Source organism: Felis catus, chromosome A1, assembly GCF_018350175.1.
Source record: "Felis catus isolate Fca126 chromosome A1, F.catus_Fca126_mat1.0, whole genome shotgun sequence".
In the NCBI taxonomy this organism is placed as follows: domain Eukaryota; kingdom Metazoa; phylum Chordata; class Mammalia; order Carnivora; family Felidae; genus Felis; species Felis catus.
The window spans coordinates 122522700-122547628 of NC_058368.1; the positions used below are offsets into that span (position 1 = coordinate 122522700).

General features: G+C 38.9%; 1 protein-coding gene across 2 annotated transcripts in view; it reads left to right on the forward strand.

Moving 5' to 3' along the window:
• STK32A (serine/threonine kinase 32A) overlaps window positions 1-24929 on the forward strand; it is a 133952-nt gene that overhangs the window by 100611 nt on the left and 8412 nt on the right. For both annotated transcript variants that reach the window (XM_045060660.1, XM_006927743.5), the window contains exons 8-11: window positions 7130-7227; window positions 12010-12126; window positions 14822-14947; window positions 16404-16532. In XM_045060660.1, the coding sequence (XP_044916595.1) occupies window positions 7130-7227; window positions 12010-12126; window positions 14822-14947; window positions 16404-16532 (470 nt within the window). The remainder of the gene's footprint in view (window positions 1-7129; window positions 7228-12009; window positions 12127-14821; window positions 14948-16403; window positions 16533-24929) is intronic.

A 24929-nucleotide genomic window follows, 5' to 3' on the forward strand; every position in this document is an offset into this window, starting at 1 on the left:
ATATCTGAGCCTGCTCGTCTGATGAATTTATTCTGCAGGTTTCCTGGGTTTCCATATTAAGGGCTATTTTCTTGGAGCCAAATCAGAATGTGCATCTGGGTTTTCTAGGCCTGGTTTCCATGGTGAGAGGAGTAAAGGGAGGCTACCCTTCATTTCTCTCCCCAGTGATTTTAAATACAATATCCGTATAATTTAATTCTCCTCAAATTTGGCATTTCGAGTCCTTTTACAACCCAGAGCTAGGAAATTGGAATGCATTCAAGGTTCTCTACGCCTCTCCACCTTCACCCTTATAATTAACAACTACTAATATTTATTGAAAGCTTTCTATGGGCCAGACAATGTGTTAAACGTTTAACATTCATTTACTCATTTATTTTTTCTTGATGACTCTATGAGGCAGACTATAATTATCACCATTTTACAATGAGGAAATAAGAAGCTAAGTAATTTGCCCAATATCACATGGCTAATCATTAAAAAAAAAAAAAAAGCCTACACTTAAAGTAAGCTCTGTCTGACTTTAGAAAGTCGAGCTTCTCCCTGAGAGAGAGAGATAAAGGGAGACATTATTTTTAGAAATTGTGGTCCTTAAAAGGTTGTAAGTCAATTTAGGGAAGCCAGACTCGTAGAAGTGTTTCCTGTATCATTAAAAATGAGAATCTGTTGGGGCGCCTGGGTGGCTCAGTCAGTTAAGCGTCTGACTTCAGCTCAGGTCATGATCTCACACCTTGTGAATTCGAGCCCCACAGCGGACTCTGTGCTGATAGCTCAGAGCCTGGAGCCTGCTTGGGATTCTGTGCCCCTCTCTTGCTCTGCCTCTTCCCTGCTCATGCTCTATCTCTCTCTGTCTCAAGAATAAATAAAACATTTAGGGATGCTTGGGTGGCTCAGTCGGTTAAGTGTCCAACTTCAGCTGAAGTCAGATATCCCTGATCTCAGGGTTCTTGAGTTTGAACCCTGAGTCGGGTTCTGTGCTGACAGCTCAGAGCCTGAAGCCTGCTTCAGATTCTGTGTCTCCCTCTCTCTCTGCCCTCCCCCTTTCATGCTTTGTCTCTCTCTCTCTCTCAAAAATAAAATAAACAATAAAAAAAAGAATAAAACATTAAAAAAAATGAGGATCTGTCATCCCTTAACTCTTTATCCAAAGGTTGACCTTCCTTTGATTTTGGGGTAAGAGTCCTTCTAAGAGGTGTCATAGGTAGAAGTCTGCTTTGTCTTTTTGAAAACTATGTTCCAAATAATTTGGTAACAGACACGAGTACTCATTTTATAGTGCTCCTGTGGGAGCACAAAGGGGAGTAAATTGTACCCGTTTATAGTACTAATTAGCAGTTATAGAAAGAAAAAATATTCTAAGGAGAAAGAAAGAAAACTAGGATGAAATACTGATGATTATAGGAATATATGACATCTACTAGGAAGAGATGCTGGGCATCTTACTGGATACAGCAGTTTCCTGGCTCTGGAAAGGCGAGGATGAACAGTCGGACAGTTCTGAACCACCTTCCCTTCAGAATCTTTTAGCTTCTTGTTCCCTTCCCTCCTTACTCACCCTCACTCCTACCTCTGTGTGAATATAACCCAGATCACTTACAGCTTAACCAATTAAAACATTCTTCTCTTTCCAGTTAAAAACAAAGCAAATTCACTATGGCAAATGTGTAAAATGCTGATAAGCAGAAGGCAGTTAAATTAATCCATCTACTTGTAGATATTTATGCTTTCCTTCCAGACCTTTTTATCTGTGTACACACACACACACACACACACACACACACACACACACACACACACGTTTTTCTTTATTAAAAGTTGGATCATACTGAATTTTGTACCCTAAATTTTCACTTTATAATGTGATAGCCATAGACAAAATGAGCATTTATGATGGCCCAAGCACTTGCTAAGGTTTTAACATTTATTGTATCATTACATTCTCAAAGCAACCCTATGAAATAGGCTTACTATTATTCTGATTCCACAGATTAAAAAAAAATCAGGCCAGGTGAGAAAGTGACAAGAATGTATCACACATTAAGTAACAAAGTTAATGAAGCTAAACCCATGTCTAACAAATCTTGAGCCATGGCACTGATGGTGATAATGATGGTGAGGATGATTAAGATACAATATCTGACATTAACTGAGGTCTTCCTGTGTACCAAGCACTGTTCCAAGTGTGTGTATTACATTGTTTAAACTTCCATGAGGTCAATACTCCGGTTGTTTCCACTTGAAACATGCAAGCTGAGAAATTAAGCACTTTCTCAAGGTGGAGTTAGGGATACAACTGTAAGGCTCAGAGTCTCAACTCTACTATGCTGTGCAACCTCTCTGCCTCCATTCTATAAACCTGCCTCAGCCAGAAATGCAACTTGTTTCTCTCCAACTCCAGAACCTGGTCTTCACGAATGATACTGCTTATTCTCCCATGCCCGTGTATATATAACTATCATTTTTAATGATCATGTGCTTCAGAATTAGAGGGCTGCATCATATTTAACCAATTCCTCGTTATTGAATGTTGGGTTGTTTTTTATTTTGAAATATGAATACTGACCCTTTATCAGATATGTCGTTTGTAAATATCTTCTCTCATTCCATAGTTTTGTTGATTTGTTCCTTCACTATGCAGAAGCTTTTTATCTTGATAAAGTCACAATAGTTCATGTTTGCTTTTGTTCCCTTGCCTTCAATAACATGCCTAGTAAGTTGCTCCAGCAGAGGTCAAAGAGGTTGCTGTCTGTGTTCTTCTCTAGGATTTTGGTGGTTTCCTGTCTCACATGTAGGTCTTTCATCCACTTGAATTTATTTTCATGATTTGGTGTATGGTGTAAGAAAGTGGTCCAGTTTCATTCATCTGATAAAGGGTTAGTATCCAAAATCTATAAAGAATTTCTCAAACTCAACACCCAAAACACAAACAACCCAGGTAAGAAATGGGCAGAAGACATGAATAGACACTTTTCCAAAGAAGGCATCCAGATGGCTAACAGACACATGAAAAAATGCTCAACACCAATCATTATCAAGGAAATACAAATTAAAACCACAATGAGATACCACCTCACACCTGTCAGAATGGCTAAAATTAACACAAGAGACAATAGGTGTTGGCAAGGATGTAGAGAAAGGGGAACCCTCTTGTACTGTTGGTGGGAATGCAAACTGGTGCAGCCACTCTGGAAAACATTATGGAGGTTCCTCAAAAAAGTTAAAAATAGAACTACCCTATGATTCAGCAATTGCACTATTAGGTATTTACACAAAGGATACAAAACTACAGATTCAAAAGGGTACATTGTCATTATCAATAATAGCCAAGCTATGGAGAGAGCCCAAACTATTTGAGAGAGCCCAGATGTCCATCGACTGATAGATGAATAAAGAAGATGTGGTATACATATACAATGGAATATTACTTAGCCATCAAAAAGAATGAAATCTTGTAATTTGCAATGACATGGATGGAGCTAGAGGGTATTATGCTAAGTGAAATGAGTCAGTCAGAATAAGACAAATACATATTCTTTCACTCATATATGGAATTTAAGAAACAAAACAGATGAACATACGGGAATGGAGGCAGGAGGAGAGAGAGGGAAACAAACCAGAAGTGACTCTTAAAGATACAGAACAAACTGAGGATTAATGGAGGGAGGCGGGTGAGGGAGGGGCTAGATGGTGGATGGGCATTAATGAAGACACTTGTTGTGATAAGCACTTGGTGTTGAATGTAAACCTAAAACCAATATTGCACTGTATGCTAACTAAAATTTAAATTTAAAAAATACAAGTAAATTTGTAATAAAACTCCTATTAGCAGAAATAGGTCCTGTAGTTTGTTTATCTTTATGATAAATTACCACTCAAAGAATTCCTGGTCACTGGATATTTATTTATGTGTTAATGTGTTTCCTCCTGAAAATTTACACTGATTTCTGTTCATTCATTCTGGAAGTGTCTGAGGATATTCACTTCCCTGCATTTTCAGCAGGGCTGAACAATGAATATCTTTAATCTTCCTGAAAAGATGATTTAAAATGATCCCTCATTATGATACTGATACTACACTTCTCTGACTTATTCTATAAATTGTCTGTGCATGCTCTTTGCTCATTTTCTATTAGGGTGTTAATATGTTTATCCTATCCTGATATTTCTTATTAATTATATAAAATATGTTATTAATTATATAACAATTCTAGCCCCTTATATGTTCAGAATATTACAGGGTATCCCATGTGTTATAAATATGATATCCTAATTTTCCATTTACTATTATTATTATGACATTTTTCATATAAAGAACTATTTTCTAATATCATCATACCATTGGTCTTTTTTATAGTTTTTACCTTTGATGCTATTCTTAGTGGGACCTTCTTACCTCCAGATTTTGGATATGATTACCTAATATTTTTATTATTGTTATATTTTCACTTATTCATTTATATTCACTTTATATTTATATATTTATATATATTTATATATATATTATATATTTATATATTTAAATATATATTATATATTTATATATAAATATATATTATATTTATATATATTTATATATTTTAACTTATTCACTTGTATTTTTCCTTATTCCAGTTACATATAATCCTGACTAGAGATGTGTCATAAGGATCTGACTTTGGTTTTTGTTAGATCATTACATTAAATAATTGTTTTGAGACAACATATCAAATAAGACCCTTTCATATTGATTTATAGTATGTTCATCTTGAACTAAGTATCCTTATATACTAGTGTCTACATTATGTGGTTTTCAAATCTTAATTGTAGCTTTATAATAATATTGAATACATGAGATGCAGGTCTATGTCTTTGTTTTCAGAAAACCTTTATTATTCACAGATTTTTTTGGTAGATGAAATTTAGACTGTCTTTTGTAAGTTTCACTCATTATTTCTATTGCATTACATTTATGGATTAGGTTTTGGGCCCTTGCTTCTTCTTTATTTCTTGACCGAGAATCTAATATCTAGGTGTTCTAAAACCTGAAAACCAAATAATGAAAATCCAGATAGCAAATAGACACATTAAAATGTGTTCAGGCTTGTTAGTAGTCAGGACGTTGCCAATTTAAACCACAATGAAAGATCAGTACGCACTTAATAGACTAGCAGAATTCAAAAAGTCAGCTAACACCAAGTGTGGGTAAGGACGCTGAGAAAAAAACAAAACAAAACAAAACAAAACAAAAACCCTCTCATACACTGCTGGTCACGGTGTTAATTGGTACTACCACCGGGTTAAATATGTGAAGATGCGCGTCCTATCCCCAGCATCTCCCCCTGCAGGAATGTACCCTACAGATGTGTGGACTTTAAGGAGTCTTACACGTATAGGAATGTTCATGGCAGCGTTGTTTGTAACACTCCCAAGTTGAAAACACCCAGATGTTAGGTATTCTCTTAGCACAATGGCCTATTTATCCCTCAGAGTTCTCTGCTACTTCTCTGAGATGCCTGTGGCTTGTCACCCAGGGGAGTATCTGACATGACAACTATGAGGTACTGATAAGGGAAAGGGAAAATAAAGCCCATTCCATCCGGGGGCGGGGGCGGGGGTGGGGGGCAGACTGTGGGGTCAGGGTCATTGTCTCCTGAACTGCATGGAGACCTAAGACTTGCAGGAAGGATGCATTCACGCGTGGGAGATGAATGTACGAGGGAATGAGGTCTGCCTAGTTCTGCTACCACAAGCTCTTCCCATTAGGGTCAGTCCTGGGCCTCGTGACGTCAACATTCTGTCCACAGGATTTGGCTTGGGACTTGAGTACCTGGGTAGGTCAGCCCCGGTGCAGGCCCCATGTAACACCGGTTTCCTTTGTCCAGAGGCAACACCTTACTACCAGAGGCTCGGGTCAGCTGTGTATAGCTTTTGACAAGTAAAATCCCCATTCCTATGAACGTTTGCGTCTCCAGAACGGGCACTGATGTTTGGAGCACTTTCTAGGTGCCAGGCACTGAACTGAGATTTTGGCATCTCATTTAATCTCTCGCCTCTAGAAAGATCTCCTGCTTATTATTCTGACCTTGCTGATGAGGATTTCTCAAGTTCAGGCAGCTGACTCGTTCAAGGTCAGAACAAGTGGTAAAGGCAGGTTTTGAACCCAGACAGCATGGCTCCAGAGCTAATAATTACCACCATTGCTTGTTTACTTGACTCGTTATTATTTTTTCAACACGTTTTGTTGAGTGACTCTGCATGCCACGTTCAATATGACACTAGAAATGTAGCGGTGAGCAAGCCACTCTTGCTTTGTGCCTCATCCCTCACGAGTTAGGTGTGTTCCTGGAAGAGTATGGAGAAGGTCCACAGTGTGTCAAAGCGCTTAGAGAATGCATAACTAACTAGTCTACGGCCATACCACCCTGAATGCACCCGATCTCGTCTGATCTCGGAAGCTAAGCAGGGTCGGGCCTGGTTAGTACTTGGATGGGAGAATGCATAACTAGGGGGTCACCAATGGGGGCCAAAATTGACTGTAGCTTTGCTTTGTTGTTGAAAGAGTCCTTTCAAACAACCATGTTACTAAGTGTGAGTTTCACACCTAATGAAAAACCTTACATCGTCCAGAATGTCAGCCCCCTCTCTCCCGCTCCCTCATCACCTGTAATAGCAGGCTGTAAATGCCGTCCTTGTGTCTTGTAACGACTCTGAGATGCAGAGGTAATCCGACGTATGGTGCACCAAATTCTAAGTGCGTTTGCAGAAGTAATACAAATAAAGATCCTTTAGTACCAACCTTCCAAATCAAGACAACAAATACCATCTTCTCGGCCGTTTGAATTTTAGCATCATCTGAACATTTGAGGCCTTATGGGATCCAATTTTTAATAGGTATATGATATAAACAAGAGCAGAATTTGCCCATCAAGGTCTGTGCTTGCCCGTATGTGGGTTGATGAATTAGTCTACTGAGACTAGGAAATTAGACATTTTTGCCTGCTGTGAGCAATCGAGCAGTGGATGATAAACATCCAAACAGTGTTTATTCCTTTATTTACCCTGGTAATGTGCCTTAGGAGGAACATGTTGGGAAAAGGGATCTGTTAATGGATCAGGGAATAAAACTGACCTGACTTCTCTGTGTTTTCAGCACCTGAGATGTTCAACTCCAGAAGAGAAACGGGCTATGCCTTTGCTGTTGACTGGTGGTCCCTGGGAGTGACGGCATATGAGCTCCTCAGAGGCCGGGTATGGGAGAATCGCAGTTTTCTTTGGTTCCTTTTCCGTCAAGTTTCCTTTTTAGAATGGAAGAATGGATTTTTTTTTTTTTTTTTTTTTTTTGCTAAACTCAAGCAGTTTGTTTGCAGGCTGAAAGCATTATGCCATGTGATGCTTGGGACTTCTGCACATTCACTCTCCCACATATGGAGCCAAGCATGTGAGTTAGTATTAAACGCAGATAAAATGAAATAATATGGATATTATAAACTGCCAGGGAGGGAAAATCAGTGCACCTCACTAAATAGCTTGTGTAAATATATTTGTTTGTTTAAAGAAAATCATTTGGTGTGACAGTACAGGACTCTAACATAGACATGCTTCCCTAAGGCAAGTGTGAATTATTAACACAACACAATTCATGCCCTGTCTTGTTGGTTCCTCTCTGTCATCAGGCCCCTGGGTTCTGAGTTCAGTGGAAAATGAGAGTGTTTCCTTTTAAAGAAGACTTTCCTTAAACTAAGAAAATGCCTAGAGAGAATTTTGCCAAGAGAATATTTTTTCCCTCCCTCCCATATCATATTACCTCTGTGGTACTTCCCTGTGATGTGCTGTATTAACGCTGTCAGATTCACTTTTCTTTTCTTTTCTTTTCTTTTCTTTTCTTTTCTTTTCTTTTCTTTTCTTTTCTCTTCTCTTCTCTTTTCTTTTTTCTTTTCTTTTCTCTTCTCTTTTCTTTTCTTTCTTTCTTCCTTTCTTCCTTTCTTTTGTTTTGGAAAGTTGAAGGAAAGTTACTATTAGATTGTTGAATTTAAATCCACTCTGTCAAGTATTGCTCTGGTGAGTTTTTCAAGGCCTATCTATTTTTATGTTTTCATCTCTTCTATATTATTAGATTACAAATTCATGAAAGGTGAAACATGTACCTTATACAGTTTAGTATTATTCCCAGTATTTAACTTTAGATGATACATAACAAGTGTGTATTGAATGAATGGGGGAATAAGCCACTACATATCAATCTTGCCGCATTCTCAGAAAGAATCGCCATGTAGGCTACAGGTAATTATGTTTCAAAATGCAGCTAATCACATTTAATTGCAACCATCAACACAACTAAGCCACAGAGGAAGGGTGCTAAACAATGATTTGTCTACATTTACAAATTCTCACTTACAGAAAGACACATGCCTCAAAGATATGCTTGACATCTCCGTGGTTTCTGAACTTCATTGCAGTCTTGGTGAATGGGTGGGTCTCTTAACTATTAACCTGCTTGGTCTGCCTTTTCTGCCTTTGTGTTATCCTTGTTAGGTTCTGATGGGTGCACACACAGTTTTACACTGATTGTACATCCTTAGCTGCAACTAACTCTATTGCTTTTGTACTCCTGAAATATGACTATAATCACACCTCATTTTCTCCCATGTAATGTTTTACCGTTGCCACCTTATGCATTCTTCATATTCTTGCTTTTATATGCTGCCAAAGAATTATTTCATATATCCTGTCATTGCATACTGTATTACTTTATAGTATATGTTCCATTGATTTAGGGGTGTTCAGTCAATATAAATATTTACAGGTTTTGTAAATAGACTATAGGCTTCACCAATGTAGAAATAATGTGTCTTATTCTTCATTGAATCCCCAGTGCCCAACAGAGGTGCTGGAACATCATGAGCATTCAATACATATTTGGAAAATGAATAAATATACAATTCTGGTAGCTGATGAATTAACATGGATTTTAAATTTTTGAACTAGAAAAATAAGTTATTTTTTAGGCAAAGATGATGATTGACTATTTTTAATAAGTGGACAGACCATGAGGATGTTTTTTAATACTAGCTTCAGTCACATGGCCTTCTAAAGTAAATGGAAAAAAAGCCCACTTAAACCAGTTAGTTGCCTGTGGCGTTCATCAGTTAATGTATTCATTTATCAAATCATGTTATGTTTCTAGCTGTCTGAGAAACAGTAAGTTTAGAAGCAGAAATGAAGAAAATTAGAAAAAAGAAAAGATGTATGTGCACATGCATAGAATCCTGGAAGCTGAAGTGTGCCGAACGTGTCCCAGCTCTTAATGGTGTACATGGAATGAGTCACACGTAGTGACCCACATTGCCCTTGGCTAGCAAACAGCCAATAAGCATTGAGTATGGTGACCAGGTACCTAGCATTTCTTTTCTGACATTGAGTTCCATGGGTTATTTCCACTGTATTGTTACCAAGACAAATGAATTACCTATAGTCCTTTATCCAGCCTTGTGGGAAGAAAATACATACGACTGTGTATGTTTAGACCTTGGATAAAAGAAATAAAGTCTGGCCAGTCTCCTTTTTAGAGGTCAACTCCTAGCAGTCTGTGGTTCCCCAAGTAACTTGACGTTGATATACCATGTGCAGAGTTAAGCCTTTCTTCACATCACCTCTATCCATGACTCACCTTGCTGTTCACTATTGACATTGGTATCCACCCTTGTTACCCCATGTTCAAGAGTGATGAAAATCTCTCTCCTGCATTGTGTGTGATATGTGTTAGCTGCTTTGTGGAGAATTTTACCCATGTTTTGTGATTCAGTTTTTCCAACAATCTCACGTGGAGGTTTATTTTACAGATAAAGGAGCTTCATCTTACAGACGAAGGAATTGAAACTCCAATCGAGTGCCTTAATTTAGCACTCAATTCCTTTTTGCCTTCAAAGCTCAAACACTGAATTACATTACCTTTTTTTTTCTGCCAAGTTTTTATTTAAATTCCAGTTAGTTAACATACAGCATAATATTAGCTTCGGGTATAGAATTTAGTGAATCACCACTTGTGTACAACACCCAGTGCTCATCACGAGTGCACTCCTTAACATCCATCACGTATTTAACCCATCTCCCCACCCACCTGTCCTCCAGTAACCACCAATTTGTTTTCTGTAGTTGAGAGTTTGTTGCCATTCTTTTTTTACCCATTATCTTCATTTGTTTTGTTTCTTAAATTCCACATGAATGAAATCATATGGTATTTGTCTTTCTCTGACTTATTTCACTTAGCATGATACTCTCTGGCTCCATCCAAATCTTTGCAAATGGCATGATTTCATTCTTTTTGATGGCTGAGTAATATTCCTCTGTGTGTGTGTGTGTGTGTGTGTGTGTGTGTGTGTGTGTGTGTATGTGTGTGTGTATACTACTTCTTTAGCCATTCATCAGTCTGTGGACATTTGGGCTGTTTCCATAATTTGGCTATTGTTGATAATGCTGCTATAAATATGTGGATGCATGAATCCCTCCCAATTAGTATTTTTGTATCTTTGGGGTAAATACCTAATAGTGCTATTGCTGAGTCATAGGGTAGTTCTATTTTTAACTTTTTGAGGAACCTTCATACTGTTTTCCAGAGTGGCTGCCCCAGTTTCCACTCCCAGCAAAAGTGTAAGAGGGTTCCCCTTTCTCTGCATCCTTGCCAACACCTGTTGTTTCCTGTGTTGTTAATTTTAGCCATTTTAACTGGTGTGAAGGTATATCTCATTGCAGTTTTGATTTGTGTTTCCCTGATCATGAGTGATATGGAGTATCTTTTCATGTGTCTGTTAGCCATCTATAATTATGTTACTTTTTTTGAGAGAGAGAGAAAGAAAGAGCACACGAGCAAGGGGAGGGGCAGACAGGGGGAAAGAGAGACAGAATCTTTCTTAAGCAGGCTCCATAGCTCTGTGCAGAGCCCAATGTGGGGCTCGCTCCTACAACCCTGGGATCATGACCTAAGCCGAAATGAAGGGTCGGATGCTCAACTGACTGAGTCACCTAGGCACCCCCTCCCCATTACATTACCTTTAAATACTGATTCATAACAGGAAAAAAATAAACTTCTATTTCTTCCAATTTGTTTCACAGGCCCACAATCACTTATTAAGTATCTTGAAAGGGCCAGGCACTTGATAAATAGACATGTCCATATTAACTGTCCCGTTGTTGGTTAATCTAATATGGCAATTTTGTCCATTCAACAAACATGTAATGAGCACCTGTTAGGTCCAATGGACACACATATGAGTATGGGATAATCTCTGGCCCTAAGCAGCTCACAGTTCGCATAAAAGATAAAATCCCACAAATCTAGTTTATGAAATAGAGAAATTAATATAGGTAAAGACTGCCCTCTAGTGGACAGCCTTGAAAAATATGACAAAGCCACTGTTGATTTCTTTTCCCCCAAGTTAAATGTATAGAAGAACTTGGTTCTCTCAGAAGTGAAGGTACTTTGCCTTATCATAAAATTCCCTACCCCTCTCCATGGAACTAGCAACTTAGAGCATTATGGACGGAGGATGAAGCTCTGTGGGTAACATTCTATCTTGAACTTATTGATTCAAACAAGTGCAAGGAGATGCAGAGTAAAATGCTGGATCTCCTTATAATCAACATGTAAGGGACAATTTTTTTTAAGTTCCATTTACTGAACACTTGTCCCATGTTTTATGTAAATACTTGTATAAGTTACCTTACAAAACAGTCCCAAATTGGTATCTCAGAGGTGGATTTAGCGTATAGAAATGTTTCATTTGGCCCAATGGACTTAGCTACTTTTAAAAATTCTGAGATTTCACAAGAAACTATAGATTTCTGGTGTCTTTTTTTTTTTTAAGAGAGCTGGCAACAGATCACATTTGCATATGAAAACAACAATCAGCTGGAAGGGATTAGAAAATGATACTGAGATTTTAGTCCTTGAAAATTTAGCTCAGAAACATTTGCAAAGCAACGTTTTTTCTTTCCCTATAAAAATGAAGACTCTTACTGCTTCTCTCCCCCAAGAGACCATACCATATTCGCTCCGGTGCGTCCAGCAAGGAAATCGCGCACATGTTTGAGACGGCTATTGTGACTTACCCTTCTGCCTGGTCACAGGAAATGGTGTCACTACTTAAGAAGGTAAGAAGGAGGACAGCATGACAAAAGGAAGTGGTAAAAAGAAGCATGCTTTCTGGTTGGAGGGAAGAAGTCAGTCTGCAATACTGGAGGCGGTCATGACAATGTACATTTCTAGAGTGGGCTTTGCACCGAACAGCTTTCAAACACACGGTTTCATGAAGGCAACACAGGTGTCCTCTTGCTCAGCCATCTCAAACTCAACTATGTCCAAGATGAAGTCCCTGACCTCTGTCTCCTGGACTTTGTGTGATGTTTCCTTTCTCGGTGACTGGCCTCTGCATCCATCCAGTTATGGAAGCCAGAAACGAGAAATGGTCCTTCTCATCTCCCCCGTTTCCAATTCATCGCTAAGTTCTGTAATCTGATTTCGTAAATATCTCTTGAATCTGTCACTTCTCTTTATCTCTACTGCTATCCCCCCAGTCCTACTGCCATCACGTCCTGCCTTATAACTGGTTTGTCCTGTACACTTTTGCACACTCCAGTCTGTTCTCCCCACTGCCCCATAACGATCTGTTCAAAGCAAAATTAATTGTCTTCTCATTGTTCTCAGAAAAAAGATCAGAATTGTTGGTATGGTATAAAGGTTCTAAAGCCTTTAAGCCACTCAAGCCTTATTTTGGACTTTTATTCCCCTTTTGACTACACATAAACTGCTTCAGCCTTCTTTTTCTCTTCTCCTTTTTCTCCCCCTCCTCACCAGCATCTGCCAATTTCTCACCACCAGACCTTTGCATTTGCTAGTCCCTCTGCCTGGAACAGTGCTCCCATCCCCAGGACTACCAGCTCCCTCCTTTATAAAAATCAGTGCTACTCACTGGGATTCATTGACTGGTTCAAGCTCATGCATTGCTTCCTACTGGTCCACAGGAAGTCCAGAAATTGAGAGAAGCCTTTAGAGATTGTTGTATCAGTTTGATACTGCTGATGCCTCTGAGTACATGGTCAGTGGACTCATCTCGTTGAACAGGGTGTAACACAAGTCACAACTTGTGCATGGTGTAACTCTGCATATTAGCCGTGCACAGTAAGACCATGTATGGATCTCACTGGACTGGAAATTAAAACAAACAGAAATAATTGGCCCTTCTATACAGTTTAAGAAGCACAGCTTTAGACTTCAGCTTAAATATCACTTCCTCAAGCAGCTTTCCTCTGTTATAAGCTCACATAGCATTGTCTTTCCTTCATATCATTGTTTTTAATTTGAAACTATGCATTGCATGTGTGTGATTCTTGGGTTAATGATTATTGTCCTCTAAGCCACATGAGAAGGCAGCATGTCGGGCTTCTTCACCATGTTATCCTCGGCATCTAGCACAGAGTCTGACAGGTGGGAAAATCTGGTACTTGAATAAATGAGGTCCGTAGTGTCCGTCAGATTTTCCATGTTCACGGAAAAGATTAGTAGCAATTGTAGCAGCAGCTAAGTCGTATGTATTGAATGATTATATGGAACAAAGAATGAGGAGCCCCAGAGGATGCGCTTGGTTTTCTTCAAAGAGGGAAAATTACACAAGTCATGGCCAGTTAAGGACAAGAGCTTTGAGGGCCGAAGATTCATACTTGTACTTCTTGTCTTTGGGGTCAACTTCCCTGTTTTGGAATAGGGATATTGATAATGTCAAGAATAGTGGGGGCATTTTCCATTATCAGATTTTCCTCAGTTCCAAGAGAGCCCTCCTCACCCCACAATTACACCCTGATGATCCACAGCTATAGTCTCCAGGAATGTTCTCAAGGAGAACTGACATTTCCCATTTGGGCACAGGACTGATGTGATACTGGCTCTAAGTGGTTATGTGAGGGGAAAATCTTTAATCCCTGTTAGTAAAACCCAAAATTGTAAACAGTAACCTTGGTTGCATCTTTGTCACACCCAGTATATTTTTATTAAGTATTAATATTAACAGTTGCTATAATATTAATAGCAATAATAATCGCTACTAATTATTAATAATTATTAATTATTTGATGATGAATTAGCAATATGAACATTTAAAACTTTTAGTAGGAAATGAATTTCATTTATAGAAATGCATGAGCATTCACCACCTAATAAGAACAGACCTTCTCTTAGGTACTTTGTGTACATGGTTCATTTAATCCTAGCTACAACCTTATGAAATAGACAATTATCCCCTTCAATATACACTAAATGAAGATTGAGAGGACAAACTTGACCATAGTTAATAAAGTAGGGGAGTCAGGGGCACCTGGGTGGCTCAGTCAGTTGAACTCCCGACTTGGGCTCAGGTCATGAACTCACAGTTTGTGGGTTCGAGCCCCACGTCGGGCTCTGTGCTGACAGCTTGGAGCCTGCTTCAGATTCTGTGTCTCCCTCTCTCTCTGCCCCTCCCCCACTCATGCTTTGTCTCTGTTTCTCAAAAATAAATAAATGTAAAAAAAATTTTTTTAAATAAATAAATAAAGTAGGGGAGTCAGGAATCAAAGGTATAATTGACTCAGTAAGACAGTCTATTTTCACTCACCACACTGCAAAAACCAACCTATAGCTTATTCTATTCATGCATTATCGCATTATTTATGTATGTATTACCTATACTATTTGAAGGGGGACGCTGCCTTGTTTCCTTCAGTTCTACACCTGAAACCTTTTTTAGAAGGAATTTGTATGATTTTTTGCCCCACTTTGACTTTCATGATGATCTTGATATTTGTATTCCGTTGGCAGCTACTTGAGCTGAATCCAGACCAACGATTCTCTCACTTGTCCGACGTTCAGAACTTCCCATATATGAATGACATGAACTGGGATGCAGTTTTGCAGAAGAGGCTTATTCCAGGTTTTATTCCTAATGTGAGTCAATCCTAACCAACCCATCACAACTCTCATTCAGTTACACACAGAGTCTCATTAGATAACCTCACTGGTGTCCGAAGACAGCCCCACTCCTGTCTTCCAGATGAGAAGATGGTAAATGGGCCACCAAAAGTTCATGTGGCTAGCAAGTGGCCAAGTGGGATTCTAACCCAGGTCTATCTGTGTCTGGAGTCCCAGCTCCTAACCATTTTTTGTAGCATGCTTCTACTGGAAGGAAGCTCTAGTCCTCCAAATAGTCATTCCCAGGAATTTTCTCGTTGAGGAAAGTGTTTTCTCTGATTTCAAAGATATAGAAATTTGTGTCCATGGAGTTCTGTGAGTCACAGCATTGAAAATGTTGGATTTATTTTTACCATTCACCCCTCTTCCTTAGGTGGTTCTCTGCCACAGAGCCATACTTGTAAGCACCAATAGCCAAAGGGAAATAATTCCCACTGGATGACTACCTGGCTGAGGGACATCTGTGGCCTTCTGCAGACTGCTGGTAAAGCTGGAGTCCAGAAGCTTCGGCCACAGGGCCCACATGAGGCCTCTAGCTTCCCCCTTCTAGTCTAATTCTACACATTCAGTATCAGGTAGATCAGCAGGATAATGAACTCCTAAAGGGGACAGTTGAGACAGTTCAGAGTTTTCTGTTCAGCCCAAGGGAGGCGCAAGCTGTGGGCTTGTGGGGGTGTGATCTTTCATGTGCAAATAGAGGCATGGATGGGTGGGTCGGCTGAAGGTGCAAGGTGGGCGACACGAGTGGGCAGTGTGGTGGAGTTCTGGGGCGAGGAGTTGCTACCTCATGGAACAAGAGGGTAGGTCTAGATCTCAATTGGCCACGGTGCAGAATCTGGTAGGGGCAGGTGTACCTTGGCTGATGGACGCATGACACCATGGAGATCTAGACCCATCTCCTGTTGCTTCCGTTCTTCCTCCTACACGCCACACCACAGCAATTAGCCATTGATGCTGCCTCGGGAGGGGTTCTACATATGATTCTCTGACTTTATTGTCAATCTGAATCACCTGGGGAGGTTGTTAAAAATGTACTTTCCTCAGCCTCATGTTCAGAAACGATGACTCTGGAGGTCTGGCTGGGGAAATGAGAAGTTGGGCAAACAACTCAGGTGATTCTGATCTATGTGATCATTAGAACACACTGACAAGCCTAATTTACAAGCTCAAACTTTAGGAAGATAACTATTATTTGATCTCCTTTCTCACTCACTGAGGGCTCATGGGGAGTTTAGAAAATATACAAAATAGAAAATCAAAAAAGAGTATGAAAAACAATGCTGGCAATAAATTATCTGAAACCAAGGAGGAATCACAGCTCCTTATTCTTGGACGGCTCCATCAAAACTAGGTGTTATTCTTGCCATTTGTCGTGGTGTATTTGTAGACTGATACGGAATCAAAGGAGTGAGCCAACTTGTCTTTCTTGCAGAAAGGCAGGCTGAATTGCGACCCCACCTTTGAACTTGAAGAAATGATTTTGGAGTCCAAACCTCTTCACAAGAAAAAGAAGCGCCTGGCAAAGAAGGAGAAGGAGATGAGGAAATGTGAATCCTCTCAGGTAAGCAGGTCCCCGCCAGACTCAGAGTCATGGGACTCTTCCTGATGGCCATGGTTTGTGGGAGAGCTTCTGGTGGGAGGTCCCCTCAACACGCCCCGTTTCTGCTTTGTGAATGCACAGAGTCACTGAGCCCCGGGCCTTCTGAAATGGCAGGCAGGGGCAGCTGTGGGGACCCAAGCCAAGCAGCGATGTTTCACTGCAGATTCTCTAGGTCTGTCATTAACTGTATTCGGTCATTGACCTCTTCAAACTCTCATTTCAAATTTTACAATTTCCTGGGGAGCCTCCAAGCGGCCAAGCCTCAATGAGGTGACTCCTCCTAAAATTACAGGCAAGGGGCTGGTTCTAAAGTACACACGTGGCTGTTTGGGGCCCCCCTCCAACCTTAGAGGTGGTGCCTGTTCTTTGTCACAAGCAAAATTTCATTATATCCGGCCAAGCAGAAGTGAAGAGTGTCTATTCACAGAAAATATTGAATTCTTATGGATGCTATGGCTGGATTTCAGGCTGTGTTAAAATTGTTTTGTGACTATATTATTTTCTGTTAGTTGGAGCTCAGATTTCAATGCAGTCACTTGCAGGGACTCAGGGAGAATTTGAGACTCACATGTGGTTCTGTGTATTATAATGATGGTGAAGTAGTAAACATTCCCTTTGCATCTAATGGTCATCCATCTATCCATATACCCATCCATTCTTCCCCCTGTCTACCCACCACTCAGCTAATGGTCATCCATCCTTTCATCCATCCATTCATTTAGGCTGCTTTTGTTGAGTATATATTATCTGCCAGGCCCATTGCACTGAAGATTATATGAATGAGACAGAATCCCTGCATTCAATGACATCCCTGTCCTCGAAGGTAGCTCTGCAAACAAATAAATATTCTTAATGTCCTTAATGTCTCCAGTCATCCAGGGCCACTATATCCTGTAACAGCCAATCTACCAAAGTCCACATCCTTTCTGTTCACAGAATGGGCCTCTTGCCAAACGCCCACCTGCAAATATTTTCTGCAGCCCTCCAAGGAATGTTCAGCTCTGTCACAGATTCATCTTACTTGTTGCTTCGCCACACCTTCCTCCTAATGATCTGTTCTTCACATCATAACCAACTAGCTTCTCCAGACTTGCTCCTGCCTATGCACCTGTAGAGCTTGCCTGTACAGGCTTCTCTGTGAACAGGCCGCCAAATGTAGCCAAGACCAAGAGAACGTATCTATTACAAGTATTTTAAAGTTTCAGTGATGGCAGCAGTTTGTGAATAACCTTTGACCGTGCCTCACACGTTCTACCCGGTATGTCTACCTTTCCATCCATCCTTGTACTATGTCATTCTTGTCTTCGCTCAAAACCCTCTAACCACAAAGATCCTATAGGTATCTGACCCTCAATAACTACTGGTTTTGTCCTTCTTTAGGACCCTTGCTCTTCCCTTTTCCTTCAATGCTCTACTCTCAGCTCTTCACATAGGAGGTTTCTGAAGATAAGGTCCTTCACAACTGCTCTCTTTCTCAGCCCCTATTTCTAATCACTTCATGACATTAACGTAATTTATAAGTATTTATGTGTTTGTGTTTCTTTTTCTATCCCACTAAAATGAATTCTTCTTGTGGGAGAAGACCCGGTCTTACCCACCAGTGTCTTCATGGTAATGCCTTAAAAGAGTCTTAATACAGTATAGATTCAATAAATAAGAGCATCGGGATACTGGAAGGAAAGAAAACTTTATAACTGGACAGTGAAAATTAGGCACTGCTGTTCTTAGAGTTACAAGGTCATGCTACCCCACCAGACGTTCTTCCCGGAGCCACCTCTTCTCCTAGTTCTTCCCCACACCCAGCCCCTGGAAGCCTCTGTCCTGATGGGAAAGGCTATAAGCCACTTACCCACAGTACAGAGCTTAGCGTTTTCTAAAACCATGCAAAAGAAGGAAACTGTTTTCTCTTTCTTCCAGGCTTCACATCAACCTCAAAATCATTTACCAAGAAGTGGCTTTGCCTATAACAAAAACAGGCCCTTCCATCTCTAATCAGAGAAGTGTACATCCTCTTGGTCTTTTTGTTTTGTTTTAACGTTTATTTATTTTGAGAGAGAGAAAGAGGGAGTGCGATCTGGGGAGGGGCAGAGAGAGAGGGGGAGAGAGAATCCCAAGCAGGCTCTGCGTGGTCTGCACAGAGCCCAACACAGGGCTTGAAGTCACAAACCTTGAGATCGTGACCTCAGCTAAAATCAAGAGTTAGGTCCTTAACAGACTGAGCCACCCAGGTGCCCCTTCATTTTCTTTTGTTTTTAAATTTTTATTGGGGTAAAATATGTATAACATCAAATTTCCCACTTTAACCATTTTTAAGTGTACAATTCAGTGGCATTAAGTACATCCGTGATGTTGTACAGCCACCACCACTATTTATTTCCCTAAGTTTTTGTTACCTAAACCCCATTTGTTTTTTCTTTAATTTCTTTCAGCAATGTTTTGTACTTTTGAGAGTACAAAGTTTTCACCTTGGTTATACTTATTCCTAAGTATTTTATTCTTTTGAACACTATGGAAATTGAATTATTAACTTCCTTTTGGGATTGTTAATTACCGGTGTATAGGAACACAACCAATTATTCTGTGTTGATTTGTTTACTGCGATTTTACTGAATTCATTTATCAGCTTTACAGCTTCCTTGTGGGTTCTATGGGACTTCCTCCCTCTAAGACCATGTCATCTGCAAATAAGGATAGCTTTACTCCTGCCTTTGCAGTTTGGATGCCTTCTTTCCTTTTCTTTCCTAACTGCTCTGGCTAGAAATTCTAGGACATTATTGAATAGCAATGGTAAGAGCAGGCATCTTTGTCTTTTTTCTGATCTTAGTGGGAAATACTTTCATCTTTTACCATTGAGAATTGTGTTAGCTGTGAGTTTTTTGTAAATGTCGTTTAGCTTGTTGAAGAAGTATACTTCAACTCCTAGTTTTTTAATGTTTTTCTCTTGAAGGGCTTCGGATTTTGTCAAATGCCTCTTTTGGGTCAAATGAGATAATGTTGTGCATTTGTCTTTTCCTAGTTCTATTAATGTGATGTGTTATGTTGGCTGGTTGTCTTATGGTGAACCATTCTCACACTCCTGGGATAAATCCCACTTGCTCATCGTGTATAATCTATCAATATGCTGTTGGATTCCAATTGCTAGTATATTGTTGAAGTTTCTTGCATCTATATTCATAATGAAAATTGTCCTATAATTTACTTTTGATGTCTTTAGCTGTTTTGCTATTGGGGTAAAGCTGGGCTCATAGAATGAGTTAGTGTTCCCTCTTCTGTCTTTTCAGAAGAGTTTGAGAAAGATTGGTGTTATTTCTTCTTTAACATTCAGTAGAATTTACTGCTGAAGACATCAGATTCTGGGCTTTTGTTTGTTAGAAAGTTTGCATTTCAGATTCTTACTTGTAGGTTACCATTTACTTGTTACAGGTCTGTGAGATATTTTATTTTTTCTGAAGTCAAGGTAGGTAATTTGTGTTCTTCTAGAGCTCAGTTATTTGCATCTTTTTTATGTATGGCTAAACATTTGCCAATCTTGTTAATCTTTGCAAAGAAATGACTTTTGATGCCATTATGTTTATTCTCTATTTCATTTGTCTTTGCTCTCATCTTTATTATTTCATTCTGCCAGATTTGGGTTTATTTTGCTTTTCTTTTTCTAATTCATAAGAGTATGAAGTTAGGTTACTGATGTGGGATATTTCTTCTTCTCTAATGTAGACATTTACATCTATAAAACACCCTCTGAGCATTATCTTCAATGCATTCCCTAAGTTCTAATATCTTGGGTTTGTTTGTTTGTTTTTATTTATTTATCTTGGAGTATTTTCTACTTCTTGTGATCGTTTTTGACACAATTGTTGTTTAAGAATGTGGTATTTAATTTCCACATATTTGTGAATTTTCCAGTTTTACTTCTGTTGTTGATTTCTACCTTCATTTTGTTGTAGTCAGAGAAGATAACTTGTAAGATTTTAATCTTTTAAAATGTATTGAGAATGTTTTGTGGCCTAACATACGGTTTCCTCCCATGATTTCTTTTAACTCTTTGAGCATATTTAAGACAGTTGTTTTCAGGGTGCCTGGGTGGCTCAGCCAATTGAGCATCTGACTCTTGATTTCAGCTCAGGTAATGACCCCAGGATCATGGGATGGAGCCCCACCTTGGGCTCTGCACTGACAGCATGGAGCCTGCTTGAGATTCTCTCTCCCATTCTCTCTGCCCCTCCCCTGTGCTCACTTGCTGTCTCTCTCTCTCTCAAAATATATAAACAAAGTTAAAAAAAAGAAAGATAGTTGTTTTAAAGTCTCTGTCTAGTATATCCACTGTTTGGGCTTCCTCAGGGATGATTTCCGTCAATTGATTGTGTTCTTCTGAATTGACCCTACTTTCCTGTTTCTTTGCATGCCTTGTGGTTTCATTGTCAAACACTTGACATTTGAATATCGTAAGGCAGTATTCTCTCCTTCCATAGGGCTTGCTGTTTTACGATTGTTGAAGGCTATACTTGTCCCTTTTTAAGTAACTTTTACAAACTACTTTTGCAAACACTGTATTCCTTGTCATGTGTCATCCCTGCAGTTCCTGTTATGTTAGCTTGTGTTTAGCTAATATTTTGACAGAGATTCCCTTGAACACCAGGAGCATTTTTTAAGTTGCGTTTTTTCTTGATTTAGTGTTTCCTTGGTTAAAAAACCTTTGATTGCATTCCAAAATTCTGACAAAGTTAGCTCTGACAGTTTCTGCTTGTTTTTTATGTTTCTGTTGATGGGAGCTTGGCACTGCCTACTCTAATTTTTTGTTTTAGTTCCTCCTAATCTTGTACCCTATGTTTAAAAATAAAAATTATTTTGCTTCAAAATAAAGGTTAGTATTCTCCCAAAGAAGAATCAGAAGGATCGTGAATTTCAAAAGAGTACTCTATCTCTACTCTTTGACATCAAGTTTTTAAAAATGTGAGGATCAATCTTAGCCACTCATTACAGTATTACCATGTTCCTTTATTCATTCCTTCATTCCTTCATTCCTTCATTCATTCATTCATTCATTCATTCATTCATTCAATACATGATTATAAAGTGCCTCCTATGTCAGGAAATGTCTCTGTCTTGCTAGTCATTGCTACCCTTAGATGTACGAAGTGCTCTGGAATTATTTAGGGATCCTAAATGAGGGTCCAGGAAAGGCTTTCCAGAAGAGGAAGCATTTGATCTGGTTCCTCTAGGTTGAATAGGGGTAGCCAAGCAGAAAACAAAGGATAAGGGCATTTCAGAACTGGTATATCCTGAGAGTATAGATATGCCTTCATTATTTTAAAGGAAATGAAATGACAGATGGTTGCCATTGGTAGGAAATACCCATGCTGTGTTCAAGAGGCCTGTGCTGTTTGCTCACCCTCTGCCCCTTCAATCTCATCCAGAGACATATCCCAAGGCATCGTATTCCTCCAACCAAATCTCACAAGAATGCCTACCACAGCAACATCAATGCTTACCTGTATCCCCCCCAGTCTCCATTTCTGTCCCAGTGTAGCTCAAACTCACTGTATTGCTCTAGGAGCTGATTCATCACTGCTTAGGCACCATATTAGAAAAGACTCAGGTGTATTGACAAGAAAACCCTACTCAAGCCACAAGCCTGGAAAAGAGGTCAGGAATTCAGCTGTGATCTTTTTAGTAATAATTCATGGTCTCCTACTACTCACTCAGTCTTTAAATCCTGCTTCCCAGTTGGGGAAAAAAGGTTCACGACAAAACCATCAGCTTATCTTCTCCTCATTCCATCCATTTTCTTATTTGCATTTCATCAAAATGGAAATCTTTAACATAATTTTAAGCCCAACTAATTTTATTAATGGAGCCATCATTTCCATTTAAAGATGTACTTTAAATATCCTGCAAACCTGTTAACCTGTTGTTTTATCTGGTCTGTTTGTTTTGGTTAAATTATTTTAAGAGATGCTAGGGAAAGAGAGAGAGATAATTTTTATTATATATATATCCTCTGGATATATATATATCCTAAAAACCTTTATTAAGGGGAAGAGCCCTACATTGCATATTTTGTGTATAGGAAAATAAAACATTGTAATTTTTTTAATATATTTGATTTTATATATATTTTATATTTATACAATAATATATAATACTTGATATATAAATACACATATCTAAATGAATAACTGTATAAATATAAATATATATTTATGTATATACCCACAAAAATAGGTATAACTCTAGTAGAGTTGTTTTGCTTTTGTTTTTTAACTTTTTCATGTGGGAAAATAGGTGAAGGGAGTCGTGCCTCAGATGCCTTCTGAACTTGTAAAGGTAATCTATGCAGATATTTATGTCTTAGGGGAAAGTGATATAAATGTAAATACTATCACCAGGCCAACGTCTTATTCAGTAAGAGATCCACTCAGCATCGAGACATGCTAGAGGGTAGGATTTATTTTCACAGGGCTTACTACCAACCTCTTATGTCCAAAAATCTTACAAGAGACTTTTTTAGAAATGTCTGCTAGAATATGTTTTGTGTGTTGTTTTTGTTTGTTTTTGTTTTGCCTTAATGATGAAGACCTCTTATCTGTGGCTCTAAGGAAGAGGGAACATTTTCTTCTTTTGTAGACTTCTTTCACGGACTGCTGGGAGGGTCTTTGTGTTTCTAGACTAAGAAGTAGAATTGTCTTAGTACTGAGCAGAAAAGCAGCAGCCTTGAAATGTTCTAAACTTGTAATGAGGATAATAAAGGGGTAGAGTTATCTTGTTAAAAGATGGAATGTGTAACTATCTGTAATGATGGTTTCAACATGTTGAATACTCAATGCTAATACAACTAGCAGAGGGGCAGGGGTATTGTTGATCTTCAATAGAGTGTTTGAAATCTGTTAGAGGGTACACATCCCTTCTTTCAGTGAGAGCTGTCATCTTTTGTGAATACCTCCTGTCATGTCCAGATGAGGCAGTGGCTGAAGTGGTTACTGAGTAAACAGCTATGTGGTTTTTTTGGAGTAATGATTTAACATTAACTTGTGTAATCTTTGTAAGCATTGATGCCTTTATTATATGGATAAAAAATAGGAATAGTAACAGGACACCTTGTAATTGATCTGAGAAGGAAGTAAGATAATGTTAGTAAGGCATAGTACCCACTAACTGGGTTAAGTTGTAGATTTAATAATGCCAAAAGCTTACCATATGACCCCTTGGACTTCTAGGCCCCCACTATATCAGTGTTTCTCAACCTTAGCATCACATATAACCCATTTGGGAAAACTTCTTTTAGGATACTGGTGTCTGGATCCCACCCAAGATCGGTTACATTTGAATCTGGGAGTGTGGCTTGGGCATCAGTATTTTAAGAAGTTCTTCAGGTTGAGTTAAAAAGTTCTAAGGTTGAGATCCACTGGTATAGAATCCAGGATATGATTAAATAAAGTAAAAGCATTAAATTTTTCCCTTTCCTCCTGTTTTCTCATTTATAAAATGGAGTTGATGTTGTTACACCCATTTCATAGACTTCTTCTGAGTCAATTAGTGCATGTAATGATTTGTTATTATGTTTTACTTTTCCATTCTACGTCCTGACTCCTAACTTCTTTCTTTCCCACGTTCATACTCTTCTTCATGTAAGATGCCTCTGCTTCTTTGCTTCCAGAATGTTCCCTATTTTATCCCTCTCTGCTCATCAACAGCTTTAAAGTATAGTAGTTCTATAAAGTATAGAACCAAAAAGGTAGACATACTGTGTAGGTGGTCTGCTATTGAGGCAAATGACTTAAGTCCTCTTTTACCATCTGATTTCCACGTGCTCCAAACCCCTCAGATTTTTTTTGGTGCCCCCTCCTTACATCCTGGTCTGCTCTCAGTTTGTTCTGCTCATCCCTGAGAAGTAAGTTCTAAGAGCTTTAACCAACCTTTCCTTCTCAGCCACTTAAGACAAACATTCATCCCCCCAGTCTGTTCACCTCCCGCTCCTTCCCCTCATTTTCCCCTTTTGGCTACTGTTGTTGAATTGTCCATGTCACTGCACATCTTAAACTTTTTCACCTAAAGCAGAGGAAAGAGAACGAACCCTTCAAGGGCCAGGGGTGGGACTGTTGGGGTCTGCACTGCCGTATCACAAACTCCCCTCTGAGTATCTGTCTTATTATATCTTTAAGTTAAATAGACTTATGAGATAGAGAAAAAAAATTCACATGCATTTCTGCATTTTAGTTGATTACAGTCTTGATTTTTAATATTAAAATATTTTTAAATGTTAATATTTCAAAGTTTTTTAATGTTATATTTTTGTATCATTTTATATGTTCATATATGCATATATCTTTATATATGTGTTTATATATTATATAGAAATAT